Source organism: Montipora capricornis, chromosome 2 (assembly GCF_036669925.1).
Source record: "Montipora capricornis isolate CH-2021 chromosome 2, ASM3666992v2, whole genome shotgun sequence".
Taxonomy (NCBI): Eukaryota; Metazoa; Cnidaria; class Anthozoa; order Scleractinia; family Acroporidae; genus Montipora; species Montipora capricornis.
The window spans coordinates 19,916,241-19,931,240 of NC_090884.1; the positions used below are offsets into that span (position 1 = coordinate 19,916,241).

General features: G+C 37.8%; 1 protein-coding gene across 1 annotated transcript in view; it reads right to left on the minus strand.

The window, feature by feature from the left end:
• Window positions 1-15,000, minus strand: part of LOC138039036 (uncharacterized) — a 53,888-nt gene that overhangs the window by 22,819 nt on the left and 16,069 nt on the right. Inside the window, exons 6-17 of the mRNA XM_068885192.1 lie at window positions 14,150-14,193; window positions 13,624-13,718; window positions 11,452-11,540; window positions 10,379-10,466; window positions 10,168-10,284; window positions 9,184-9,297; window positions 6,977-7,017; window positions 6,519-6,595; window positions 6,205-6,277; window positions 5,203-5,405; window positions 4,233-4,720; window positions 3,066-3,420 (exon numbers count right to left, since the gene is read on the minus strand). Of these exons, the coding sequence (XP_068741293.1) occupies window positions 3,066-3,420; window positions 4,233-4,720; window positions 5,203-5,405; window positions 6,205-6,277; window positions 6,519-6,595; window positions 6,977-7,017; window positions 9,184-9,297; window positions 10,168-10,284; window positions 10,379-10,466; window positions 11,452-11,540; window positions 13,624-13,718; window positions 14,150-14,193 (1,784 nt within the window). The remainder of the gene's footprint in view (window positions 1-3,065; window positions 3,421-4,232; window positions 4,721-5,202; window positions 5,406-6,204; window positions 6,278-6,518; window positions 6,596-6,976; window positions 7,018-9,183; window positions 9,298-10,167; window positions 10,285-10,378; window positions 10,467-11,451; window positions 11,541-13,623; window positions 13,719-14,149; window positions 14,194-15,000) is intronic.

A 15,000-nucleotide genomic window follows, 5' to 3' on the forward strand; every position in this document is an offset into this window, starting at 1 on the left:
CAACCCTAAAAATTGGCAAACGCAGAGAGAGTGGTAGGAGTTTCAAGACGCAGGGAAACAAGTGTGCCAGATAATAAAGCGATTTGGCATCGCATTGACGGTAAACAGCAAACGTCAATTTTTAGGCCTGAATTTCAAAATTGGATCCAAGGTCAATTATGTAACATTAAGCAGTTTCTTTCTCGGCCGGATGTTTTATATGGAATTATTCGTCAATTAACCCCGCTATGTATAGCCCTCTATCATCTCGTAATGATTGCAAAATATTTCCTTTACATAAACGTTAACGCGAAAAATAACAAGAAATTTTCTTTTGTTCACTTTATACAATTAGTGCGGGATAAAAATTAAATTACAAAAATATAGAGCAGTTACTTCAGGCGAACAAAAACTTTTCGTTAAAAGATGGCATTAAGTTCACCTATAAGTTTGGTTGAGTATTCTGTCTCTGAAAATGAATGGTACGTAGATTTAAACGTGCTCTGTAAATGTAGTTTTGAATGTCTAATATAATATCATTGGTCTCGAGTTTGTAAATCACAAAATGTTGCACGTGGCCTAGCTTATTAGAAAAAACGACAGACTATAAACGTGTTTGACTTTGGCTTGTATCTTGCCGGTTGGCTACACATACACCGTACCAAGCAACTCACTCCTCAAGACAGAAGAGGAAAGATAGAATAAATGCAAAGCTAAATCTCTCTAATAGGGTCCTCAGAAAAAAAAGTTGTAGAACGATCTTCTTGAAACTTTCCCTGAATGTTCCCTACTAATTCCTGTTTCGAGAATACGATGAAAAAGATATGTCACCGTGCTTGATGCCTGTAATGATACTAATCACGGGCGTTATTTCATCAGCTCAGGGTACATTTTGCGGTAGCGAAACGAGAAGGTTTTTAAAGTAACACTTGAAAAAACACCTACAAAATAGAAAGTCTAGAGCACGCGGAATACTGTCTTATATAGTTTATGGAAAAATCACTCAAGTTAACACGTTGTCGACTCAAAACTTTTGTCGAGTCGTTGTTTTCAAGATCATAATTTACATCCCTGGGCAAGGGGCTTTGTGTACGTTTTTAGCTATATCTGTTTTTCCTTCCGATAATTTTATTTTTATTTTTTGTTTTAAAGGGAATGATTTGTGCACCAAAATTATGCAACAAAGAGTAAAACACCATCCTACTTGTCTATCTCGATTATCGTAGATCAAAACAACAAAATTCGCCATGTTCTCGGAATGCGCGCGCTTATTCGCTAAGAATTATGGGTCATACATACGTGTTTTGAGAATTGTTTCAGCGTGTATGATCGACTTACGCCATATTTACAATGTTCAAAATTTGATCCAATTTATAAATAGTGACACACCATATGCGCAATACAGGATGCGCCGTGCAATACTGAGGAATCACCTTAACTCCCAGAGGTCACTTACTGATTTCACTGGTCAATGAGGGGGCCCCCTTGGGCCTTAAAGGGTTAAGTATCGAAAACGTCGACGAGAGCGGAAACGCCAATAAAAACCATGGCTCTGCACGCCCCGCACGTGCATGTTCACACTTTGGTACATTTCCTGGCCGCTCTCGTCCTGACGTCGACTTGGAAGGTGAGTGTTATTTGGAAAAGACGAGAAGGACGTTCCTCTTTCACTTCAGTTACATGAAGCTGACTCTATACTAAGAAATTTTCTCGTCTATTTAATTTTATAAAGTACGCTATTAAGTTCCAAGATTTTTAAAGAACTTGAAGGTCAAGAAGGTTGAACCTGGACCATAAGCAACATCTGCATCCTTGATAACCACTAGACCATCGAAGCAAGCCGATAAGCAAATGTTACTATTCATAATATTTGAGGACGGTGCCTACTATTGTTATTGCGCATACGTTCTGCGCATCTCGAGATACTCGGATTTCCTATCGGCGGTGCTTATTAATACGGGGATATTGTTGCGCGGTTCAAAACTATGCGGAGAAAACAGAACTTAGCCAGTTCTCTTGGTATCCAAAAAGAAAATTGAGGGTAACCATGCATTTTGCAGAGATAATTCAGCTCCAATTTGGAAAAGAACGGCAAACATTGCTTTGTATTTTAAAGCAGTTAACAAATATTGTTGATTAATTATTTTCGAAAATGCGTGATTACCCCCAATTTTCTGTTTGGATTTCATATAACACTTGTCAAGACCTGCTTTTCCCGCATATTCAGTAAACCGCGCAAAAATACCTTTGAATTAGTAGGCACCGTCCTTAAATAAATACCCATCACCAAAATTGAAAGCTAACTGGTTTAAAATGGGTGTTAGACTTAAATAACTTGTAGATCAGCCCCATACGAAATACTTGAATACCGTGCATGGGAGAATATTACGCTGGTCACCTTCTAATCTATGTAAATCGTGTAATTGTCACGAGATGTTTAATGTCCTTCTCCTCTATCCCTTATAGTATTAACCGACTTGGAATAACCAAAGACGAGGTTATGTTTGGTCACGTGGAGGACGCGAGCGCTCCACGATACATGTTCAATTTTATCCTACACCGTTGGTTTATAGCCATTCTGTTCTGAGAAAGCTGGTAGCTTCTGAGCTGCTCCCAATTGAGTGGCTTCATAGCTCAGTTGGAAGAGCATTGCACCGGCATCGCAGATGTCATGGGTTGGAATCCTGCTGGATTCACCTGAATTTTTCAGGTGTCTGTAAGAGGAAATTGCTTCAATTGTCCATTTAAGTGCGAGGAGCGCTTCTCTCTTTCGTTTAAAGTTGGTATTCTTCCATGCTGGATGATTTAAAGTAATCAAGAGGTGCATTCGAACAAAGCGAAGCTAAATAATTATTTTTAGATAACTTCCTCGTAACTGTCCTCGTCGTTCCTCACGTAAGCTCCCTCGCATTAACAATTAATGTAAGACGTAGGAAGGCTAATGGCGTTCTACCCAACAATGTGAAGAGATGTTTACTCTATTTCTTAGTTTTAACTGATGCATGGTCTTTGAAAGAAACGGTCCAGCATGTTTCAGCTCTGATTAACTCCACTTACTCTGTTTTATCAAGAGTGCATACACGTACCTATCAGCAGACGTCTTTGGGTAGCTGCGTGTAATTTGAATATTCTCTGCCGCTTCACGCACAACTTCAACTGGCTGTGGTGTGGTAACAGCTTTCCATGGACTAGTTCTTGTTGCTATGGCAACCCAAGTGACTGTTGCCTGTTCTCCATTGCTTGGTAAAGCCACAGCACAAGCTGTGCCATTGAATTTAGGTGCAATGGGTCGGCCATATGCCACACCTTCTATTGCCTGTTTTACAACGAGAGCTTCACTTTTCTCTTGGCTCTCTCGTCGTTCCCTCTGTCGATTTTTGTAGTTTTTCAGCCAAAGTGGCTCCAGCGACTCAATTCTTCGCGGCCGCCAACTAACGAGCTCTGCATGGGAAGGAACAGATGTTTAAGAATCAAACATCTGCCGTTTTAATGAATAAGTGAATCAACCTAGGAATACTTACTGTCTTCGGTTGATATGGACAAAAAGGATAGAAATTCGTTTAAACTTACAAGTAAGTATAACTCTTCTTACAAAAATTATTTTGCACCGCCTTTGAAACTATGCCGAAGCATTTTATCCACAGCCAGTCTGCCGAGAAATAGCACCTTTCTACTGCGATAAAGCTGCACGTACACAAAAGGCAACTTGTATTGAAAGAGATGTTATATGCTAACCCTGGTAAATGAAATAACTAATGGCATAATTGAAATGAGTCGAGTGCAATTTGGTGTGAAATCACACGTATTATTTCAAAATCGAACTCGTGCTCAATCGAACGAGCACGAGTTCGATTTGAAATCAAAAGTATGATTTCAGAGCAAAATTGCACGACACAAAGTTCAATTACCACTTTACTACACCGATTTAGAAATCACATATTAATAATTTATTATTTAATCGCTAAAATACAGGATTTTAGTCAGTTCCAATGTTTTATTAATCCAGTTGGGAACAAAACTTGGAAAACTCGCCACACAATGGTTTTCTTTGTCTTTAATTTTCCTGCAATTTGATTGGTTACCTCAAGCAAGCCTTGAAATCTGGTTGGTTGTTTTGTTTTAGTGTTCCTTTCTCATTGGCTGGGGAAATGGTGCGATTTAGAGCAAAAAATAAATCGCACTGGTGAGAGCCAATCAGATTGCAAGGTTCACTATTGATTTCTAAATGGATGTAAAAAAGAATGCTGGCTTACCAGATGAAACTTGTCTTCTTGAAGATAATTCCCAAAGCTCTTTATTTCTGCGATAGTACTTAATTATGTTCTCAGGTGCCCGAGCGGACAACAAATTCTTGCAACGTATTTGAAGCTGTTTAGGACTCTTAACAGGCAGCAGATGTTCCTGAATGAGTTGCCACTTCTTCCCCAGCTGTTTCATTCCCAAAGCCAGAAGATTATCCTCTGCTTCAGAGAATTTGACCCGGAGTCCATTCATCCGCTTGGGTGTGTCCCCAGTTCTTGGTAGCAGACTGTGGTGAGGGAGCAGCTCCACAAACCGGAACACGCTTTGGTTTGTAGCAATTAACTGCATGTTTGTGTCTGAGAGGGGAGGTAGCAATTCATCGTCTGACCGTCTGATTCGTCTCGAATTTTTCGTCGGAGTTTTTGGGTCCTTTTTAGGAGTGGTGCATTTTCGTGGACTGGGTGTTCGTCTTTTACGCTCAAAATTGCTTTCAACAACTCTAAAAGCGAGGGGCAAGTAGAAAAAAAAAAAAGAAAAAAGAGCGTGTTAGATCCTTTAGAGCCGCTCTCTTTAAATGTCTTTTGCGCGTGATGGCGCCGTTCCAGTTAAACTACTAAACGTTGGTCGTGTAATCTTCGGTGTACGCAGATTCATATCTTAAGTACATGATTCTTAGAAAGAAGGACGTGCCATAACCGTTTAGGTTGAACAGGAGATGACATACAACTTGCACACACGTACCGCAGTGTTGGTCTCCGATGTGAGATGACAAAGATGAATGGAAACAGACAAAAAATTGTTTTGGCTTTTTTAGGTATGATTTTGTTCCTGAAACGTTCATTGCGCTTTTTGACTGCACAGACGTGTTCCTTTAATTGAACGCACCCATCAGCTGGCTCTAGTTGGGATAACAAGCCTGTTAAAGGAGAGACAAGCTGTTGAAGTACCAAGTTAAACAATTCAATAATATTAATGGCTTACTCGACAGCTCGTTCAAGTCCTGGAAAGCTAAATGCTGAGGCATGTACCATGCCATCCCCCAGTCCCCTGATGAGCTCGGCATTAGATGCTCGCTCCTGGAACCCTTTCAGCTCAATGACATAACGATGTGTCAGATCTGCTTCTTTGCTTAAGCTGTCATCTTCTCGTGCCATCAAATATATCTGAGTCAAAAGCTGTGTGTGCTATAAGAAAGAATGAACGGTTTTGATGTCATTAAAACAAAATCAGACAAAGGACAATACCAAATAAGAACATTTTTAAAAGACTACATAAATAAACAAATATACTAAAAAAAAAAACCAGGTACAAGTTGGGTAGTAAAGGATCTGGAATTATAAATTTGACCTGCGTAAATTGTAAAATGAAAGGGGTACAACCTGAAACGTTTCTCCTCAATCGTCAGGTTCAACTTTTTCAGGGATTTCTTTTTCTCAGATTCCTTAAAGCACAACTCTTTTTGCCGGATACGAGATAAAGCACCCAGTTTATAATACCCGCCAAGTTGTTTGCTTTTCCAACACTTTTTCCCTCCTTTTTCTGTTCAACCCAATCGTACTTGTGCATTGTGACATTAGTACATTAAGCCGGTAAAAGGGAAATGGAAAAACCAAACTTTAGAGCGATTAATTTTTTAATCAAGTTTCGGAAGAAACCGTAGATGCAGTTCTGATTGCTGTGATTCGTGAATGATGCGATCAAAATTTGATAAAACTTTCAATCAATATGAGATGAAGAGTGACTAGCCAGTTCCTTTCCTAAGCATTGAGCAAGTCATATGTAACAGTAGAATTAATATAAATGCTCATTCTGTTCATCATGCTACAGGGTGCAGAATGTGGCACGCTTTTCCCTTCGTACTTAAAACGAAATTGGTTTCAAAATAACACAATATTCTAAACCGTTCCTTTTTCATAGCTGCAGTCTCCAAACAGTGTGCCCTTAGATCATTGAAAGAGTTCTTGATTAAATATAGAGATCTACCTGCTGCAGTTGCTCATTTAATGTCTCCAACTGTTCACTGCTAAAAAGCCTTATATTTTCCTCACTTCCAGCCCTGTCAAAAAGCATCCAGATGATTAATTTAAGGATTCAAATGACAGGACTTCAGCTGAAATGAAGTCTTAGGCAAAAAGCTTAGTCTCTCATGCAAGCGAGTTTTAATACGAGTCATATATAAAGCAACGTGGAACCAAATGGATTGGTTTCTCCCAAAAAACACAAATTCACGAACATGAAAAGGCTCAACGGTGTTGAAAACCAACATAATGAACTCAAAATGAGCTGTGCATTCAAACCTGCTATTTAGCATATCCAGGTAGCTTAATTCTTCTCCATCATCATCCAAAAAGAATGTGTCGTCATTATTATCATACTGCACATAAAGAAAAGAAACGAATTTACAGCGTTACCAGTCACACGCAACCCTCAACGACTTTTTTTTTTTCACTCTTTGAAACTTAATTTTGGTGGACGTCAATCAAGTGTTACCATGACGAATTCGACTGCCACCAAGAGAACAGGACTATTGTCATGGAAACAATAGAGAGAGTGAGAGTGACGTCCACCCAAATTTAATTTCAGAAAATGAGAAAAAGTCTTTGAGGGGCGCATGACTGATAACTTAGCCAGAATTCAAAACTATTGATCAAACAAACCTCAGCACTTAGCAAACACTGCCTTTTGAGAGAATTTGTATTACAGTAACTAATAACTGTATTCTGGATAATTACTTGCACCAGTCCAACAAACTCACATCTTTAAGTAACTCATCAAGCAATTCATTCACTTCCTTCTCTGCAACAGAAGAGCATTAGACTTAACATTAGTTAACAATGAAGACTTAGACTTAACATTATACATTATACTTAACATTAGTAACAATGAAACTGCACTGGTTTTATAAACTCTAGAATATTTAATATTCTATACGACCTAATCCACTGGGTCAATGCTTAAATGATGACCTTGCCTAATGAAAAAGTCTTACTACACTCCAATGTTCATTTTTGGACACTGTTTAAAAAGAGGAGAGGATGTAAATTACTTGACAGAAAGACAGGCACAAGTCGTTTATCACAGCTGGGTGGGTAAGTGTCAGCTACTGCCCTTCTCGTCTTAAATTTGCTGCCTATCAGACTTTTCATTGCTTTTTTTTAAAACTAAGCGTCTATGAAATGACCAGCAGCTGATCAAGATTTTAAAGGGACACTGTGTGTTAGATATCAAAATCATGCATGCATCCACTTACGTCCATTTCTGGAAATAAGCGAGGTTTCTAAAACACTACTGACTGGCAAGTTTTAAGCCAGTATTTCAAATACCGCTGATATACAATATTAATGTTAAAGAGCACATTTTAAGGACAGTGCCTACTAATTTAAAGGTATTTTTGCGCGGTTTGCTGAATATGCAGGAAACGTAGATCTTGACAAGTGTTACTGAAAATAGATCCAAAAAAAAATCCAAAAAGAAAATTGGGAGCAGCCACATATTTTTTGAGGATAATTAATCAACAATATTTGTAAAAGGCTTTAAAATACAAAGTAATGTACATGGTGTTCTTATCCAAATTGAAGCTTAATTATCTCTGAAAATGCATGGTTACCCCCAATTTTCTTCTTGGTTACCACAAGCACTTGCTAAGTTCTGCTTTCTTCGCATAGTTTTGAACTGGCAAAAATATCCCTGTATTAATAAGCACCACCCATACGAAATCCAAGTATCTCAAGATGCGCAGAACGTATGCGCAATAACAATGGTAGGCACCACTCTTAAAAGCGCATATAAGCCATATTTAAATCTGGGCACTCATTTTAAAATGGTCAACATTCAATACATTATAACAAGTACCCATAGATGAAGTAAAAAAACATACAGCATTCGTTAGATTGCATGGTTGGACAGGCCGTAATTGGAGTGCCTTTAAATCCCCTCCCCCCCCGGTAAGGATGCCAGAGAACTTCATGCACTACTCTTAACAAGTAGTGTGTATGGTACTTTAAAGTTAACTTCTTCTTTCCTTTGGATTTCAAAACTATGTTAACTGAACAATAAGTAACCCAAGTTTTAAGCCACAATGTCAAAACAACCCTTTATGTTAACTGGAATTGTCCTATTTTTTTTTTTTTAATGGTCCACCATTACTAACTTTAAAATCTTGAGAGAACTGGATCAAGGAGAAAAGGACATCAAAAACACACTAGTTTAAGACTGCAATGCATGTAGAGACAGATAAATTAATATGCACCACAGGGTTTTCGGGCTTTCAGACAAAGTTGTGTTTTGCATATAATTATAATAAGCTGCATTTAAACGCTGAAATTTTAAGTTAACGAGTAAATGACATCATTTTCCCATAGATTCAACCCTCCGAGGTCCACCAATCCATCAGGTTTGAATGTGAGTAATGGCAGACCATGAAATCCAAAACCTACATGCAAATAAAAATCAAAGCTCAACATTTTACCAGTCAGGTGTTCAACAAACACACTTTCAATTTCTGAAGGAAAAAAAGTGATTTTTTTTAATCATAGTTTCTGCAGCACTTAAATGCCCCAAGGTATTTATAAGAAAGGGCTATAGAGAGGCCCTACAATTTACAGTCCTTGTCTGAAAAGAAAACTTTCCAAAACTTCAGCACGAATAAATAAGTTAAAATCATCTTATTGTGCTATATTATCTCACTGTTTTAGTATATACTAAAACAACTATGCACCTCAGTGTCGTTGGCTAGTGGTGGATATTAACCTCTACGCTTTGCGGTCGGTGAATATCCATCACTAGCCACCTCCACTTCAGTCAATAGTTGCTACCAGTAAATATCATATTAAGATAATAATAATTATTATGATACATGATATGAACCACAGGTGCATTGACCAGACTGTTACCTTGACAAAGTTTGTTGAAACATGCTATACTAACAGTACTGTAACTTCAGAGGATTTGCATTTAACTTACGAGTGATTCTCACAGCCCTGTCATTTCTGTATTCTTCTTTTTCCTCTTTTTGATTGGCTTCAGCCATAAAGTTGTATTCAGTGTCATCATGATCCTCCTCAACACAAACATCATCTAAATAAAAGCAAAACATTATCAAAATATGGTTACAAAGCTTGAAAAATGTTTTCTACTCTGTTTTGAGAAAAGGGATGTCATTTTGCCTCAAACTGAAGTCTATTATTCTTCAAGTTTTTGAAGCCCCAAAGAAAGAACACCTGTTCAACTTTCTAAAGGAATATGATGCCAGTTCGTTTCCTATTCTTTGAAGCATTTTGACTTTACAAGGTAAACTCTATGTGACCCAGGAACACCATGATGCATGTACCTCCAGTTTTTAGTTTAAATGACCCCAATCATACAGTACTTGTATGTCAAACATGATTGATTGATTAACACAATGTTGCCTAAGTGTCGGAATCCAGATGTTAGTGTCATGCAAAGCAAAATTCGCATGCACAATCTGGCTAAACGAAAGTACGAAATTTAAAAGAATGTGCATGGAGTGTAATTTTGATTGACATGTATCATGTAATGTGGGAAGAGAGAGATTGAGAGAGCACTAAATTGTTCTGTAACTCAAAGAAGAGTGGATTGTACACTATATTGTGACGGTTTGTTATTGAAAGTGTGAATGAGAATCAAATTATATGACAGTATACAGTCCTCAGAGAAAGTGAAGTGGCATAATTTTCCTTCTGAGGAAGGAAACTCCTTTTCAAAAGTTGGCAAAAACAGTGAAAATACAGTACTATAATAAAAAGCTTATCAGGGAAAATTTAATGAGCTACCCTACACAACATGACAACAAAACCGACTGCACAATGACCTCAGAGCAAACTATAAGGGCCATAAATTGAACTTGGCGAAAAACAAGCGAGGTGTAGTGACTTAGTGTAACTGGTCTAAAACACATTGATGTTTTGGTTGTCTCGAGTAATTTACCTGTTGAATTCACAAGTCCCTGTAGCCACCTCTGCCATTCAATGTCTTCAAAGTCCATATCATCCACTGGGATGGTGTCATACATATCAGCAGTGAAGTCTGGTGCCTGAAATGTGGCTATGAATTATCACATAAGGAGTCAGTCATTTTTGAAAAACAAAAAACAAAAAACAACAACCCAGTTTCTGACAGGGTTTCAAATGTTCAGTACCTTCAATGCTTTCAATGGGCACATCTTGCAGAGGCAATTGAGACCGAGTTCTCTTGGCTATCAAATCACCCTCTTCAACCACAGTGACCTGCGCAAGACAGAGTATAATTATTTATTAAGCAAAATTTAATGTAAAACATTAATACAGATGAGTGTATGTCAGTATGAGATCTTCTACTTCACTGAATTAAAATGGTTAACCCATTCACCCCTCAAGCAGCACCAATTGACGAGTACAATAGGAAGCGTAAAACCTATCCAAGTGTCACTCTCAGGAGAAAAAAAATAAAAATTAATGTTTTGATTGGTCCATAGACCAAAAGTCTGCTGTTATTGTTTTTCAAGCATAAAATTAATAATATTAATTTTATTGTTATGTCCCGTTGACTTGTGGGAGTGAGACGTAACAGATTTTACTCTGTCTAACACCACACGATTTACTCATCAACTGGAGGCATTCTAGGGCGTTTGAGGTGTCAATATGTGCATTCTTTAGTTACTAGTCTGTATGTCTTAGCTCTTTTTTATTCCACTCAACTTTATATCTTGATAATGGAGTCATGTCAACATCAAAACGTCAATTTTATAGCATTAACTTTTATAACCAAAGTTTTGTGTCAGCTACATGTAATTACTTCACATTTTGATTGGTTTACTGGATTGTCTCCGTCCCTTTTGATTGGCCAAAGTAATTACTCTGCTTTTAGTTTTACGACACTCGATTGAAACTCGCTCTATTATTATTATTATTATTATTATTATTATTATTATTAAATATCTAGACAAAAAATTAATGAGGAATCCAACAGTCTTCATGCAAGACCCTATTCAATTGATAAGACTATATCCTTCATTACAGATTCCTTACTGTTGATGTGCATGATGTGGAAAGAGAGGTGTAGCCCAGCAATTAGGGCACTAAATTCGTGAGCAGATGCACAGATCCACCATGCTTTGCAAATAGTTAATTAGAATTCATTTAGAAAAATTAATAAGCTCTTACAGCAAAACAAAACATATTTTGAAAAAGGGATACCCTCTCTTTACATTATAATTTATTTAATGGACTGTACCTTTTCAATGGGTGCTGTGGTGGCTGGTGCCACTGGGTAGGGAACTTTAAAAGACTCCTGTAAGAGGTTTTTGCTACAAGACCGTGTCACTAATAGAAATGAGAATCACACCCTTTAGTTTTAGAGATCACCAATCTCTGAGGAGAAAACACAAATACTTTGTATGTGTTAAGGCTAGTTTACATGTATGACCCAAGCATAGGCATATTTCATGTACATATTGTACACTTTCATTTTGTTCTAATGAAAGGTACCAATTCCCCAAACACTACTGCATATGTGTAAATTTATGTTGCTTGCAAGGTTGTCAATAAGATTTGAAGTAGGTGGAGAAATTGTGAAAGTAGACGGCACTGGAGGCCGTAGGCCCCTGCATAGGCGAGGGGTGTGGGGGCCGCCCAGGTCCCCAGCGGGGTACAGGGGCAGAGCCCCGTTGGGAGTCCAGGGGGCGAAGCCCCCGGAAGCAAAATGAGTTTGACCTATTGACATTGACAAAAATTGCCTTTCCTCAGAGTACCGTAATTATTCAGCTATAAGCCGAGCGATTTTTACACAAATCCTCACACAATTTGGGCAAATTTGAAGCCGTAGAAGGGGTCTCGGCTTATAGCCGAGTATTTTTGATAAAAAGAATTTTCTCAGCAAATTAAAACAGTAGCAAATGAACGTGTATTCACTTACAAGCCGAACTAAATTACTTGTAAAATGAAGAGTTGTTGTTGGTGTAATATGGAATTTTATTACTTGGTGGCTCGTTAAGGAGTCGTTCGTGTTGTTGTGTGATCGGGATCGATCTTATTGCTCGTCTTCTTCCTCGCTGTCTGTCTCGAATTCGTCGTCCATTTCCTCGTCTTCACTTTTTTTTTGTTCTGGAATATTCTCGTCGAAGACTGCATCGTCTTCTGTGCCGTCGAGTGCGTTATAGAGGTGCCACAGGCGCCAAGCCTGGTTTACCCATCGAAGGAACGAGTCTGGGAACGAGGCTTGTCACATGACACCATAGCAAACTTTAGCCTCCTTCGCAGCCGTCTTTTAGGCTCGTCCCTCCCTCCCTTGTGGGGAGGGACGAGCCTAAAAACGGCTGCGAAGAAGGCTAAGCAAACTTGAGACAAAAACGCAGGTGGATTTCTTCTTGAAGCGACATTTTCCAAGCAAAAAAACCATACGCATTAAAGGGAAAATCTTACCGTGAATTCTTTGATCTGAAAACCACGCCAAAGGTCGTTGATCGAGCTCGGGATACGCTCCCCGATAACCTCCCCGTTGAACAGATTTGCCCTATCTTTCCTCCAGCGACAGAACCATCGACTCGCTGATGCCGTATTCTCCGGCGATCTCGGAGTTATTTTCTACAGCTTCTGCTTCGGCGACTATTTTAAGTTTAAAGCGAGGTTGTAAGGTTTCCAGTCGAATAACTTTTTATAAAACGCTTTGCTTGTACGAAGACACGTTTCCTGTGAGGTCAACAATTGTTTAATAATATTCGTCACCTCACGATCACGTTGCTTGTTTGTTTCTTATCTTTCGTGTTCATTTGATTGCTTTGAGTATAATTTTTCAGTCAATGTCAATTTGTATTTTAAATTAAGAAAATTCCATAGTCGATAATACAAATCAAGACCTAAAATGGGTCTCGGCTTATAGCCAAGTATTATGCATTTAAAATTCGTGTCAATCAAGTTGATTTTTTCCGCAAGAAGTTTGGGGTCTCGGCTTATAGCCGAGCTCGGCTTGTAGCCGAATAAGTACGGTAATTATAACAAGTCTCACTTCCTGAAAAGAACATTATTTCTTCTATGTGGAAAACGAAGACAGTCCAGCAGTAATCCAGGCAGATTTGTCACCAGTCTTTCTCTTCTGTCCATTCAACATGGCAGACAGCAGAATCGATCATGTTGTTTTTCCGTATGCGTGTTGAGTAAATTATAATAATTGAGTAAACTTGTTTAAAATCACCCAACAAGCAAAGAGGGGACAAAATATCACCAAAAACCACTTTTATTGATGACTGCCTTCAGGATATATTGAATGTTTTCCAAAGTAGCCAGCACCTTAGTGGGGAGTAGCCGCCAGAGTTCGCTGGTTGCCGGCTTCTAATGAAATCCCTGTGACTGGTTACATGTACACTAGCTGCATGCTTGCGTTGTGCGTGTAAACAAGCCCTAAGCCTACCTGATCTAGGTGACTGTGTTTGGTAAGCAGATTCCTTAGTTTCATCTGTTTTGTGACTGTCTGGTGTACCAGGAATACCAGGAGATGCAATATCACTGGTATTGAAAGAAAATATATGTTAATTCTTTGTTTACTTACAAACAATATCAACGTTTTATCGGCTTACACTAATCTACGCTAATTAACAAGAACAATAATCATTGTTGATTTACCACAAAACAAAAATTAAAAAGAGCACATAGGAAATCAAATTTCTTGTCAACTCGACGCTGAAGGAACTATTGAGTTAAACTTTAACTAAAGAAAGCAGTTCTAAAGTAAATTAACTGCAGCAATTTCTTATAAGCCCTTAATAAAAAAATTATTATTACTAATTAATTTTAGGTAATGCTTAGCTCACATCCTTAAACATTGCATGGTCCAACAATAAAGTTAATAGTACTTCAGTAGTTTGGTCAAAAAAAAAAATTAATTAATGCCTTTCCTTTCATTGCCCTAACAAGAAAACAGTTCTACTAAGAATTACCTTGTAAATGAGGTGCAACTCTCTGCATCTTCATCGCTGATCTCCTAAGCAAAATAAGAAAACGGTTAAAACAGTTACAGTACTGTTAAGAAAAAAAATACATTTCATGCTTGGGCAGGCCTCTTTCTCAAACCACTTGCCTAATGGACAAGGTCCCATTCAATTGGAGAATTTAGAGAATTCAAAAGATGTCTAGAGACTATATAATTAAAAATATACAGTTTCTGGAGAAAATACTGTTGTGAGAATATTACCCCAGAATGAAGGAATCATATTTCCAAGCCTCTTGGCAACAAAATTTTCCTGGGGAGCATGCCCTAGGACCCCCTAGTACATGTAGCTTGGGCATGTACGTCAGTGACATCATGGTTGAAAATAGCTGCACAGAAATGGCTATTCAAAATTCTATTGAGAACTCTGAGAAGCATGTAGGCTTTTATGTTATTTCACAGTGACACAAGTTTTTTTTAAATTCAATGACTTGCCTATGCCACCACCAGTTTGGGTCCTACATGTATATTCAATACAGCTATTATAGCAGCTCAAACAATAAATTTATTTATTTATTTTTTTTCTGATAATAATAATAATAATAATAATAATAATAATAATTTATTGACCATAAACCCTTCAATACAAAATTTATTAAAAATTAATGATTGATGGCATTTAGTATAGCCTACCCTAATTAAAAATATAATTATTTACATGCTTAAAAATCTTCAGCAAAATTATACTAAACTCTTATTATTATAAACTGATAAATAGAGGGAACATTTATGAATAAATACTAGGAGTTTCAGTGTGAAAGTGAGTGTTGGCATGGAAACCGGGAGCAATGATTGGTATTT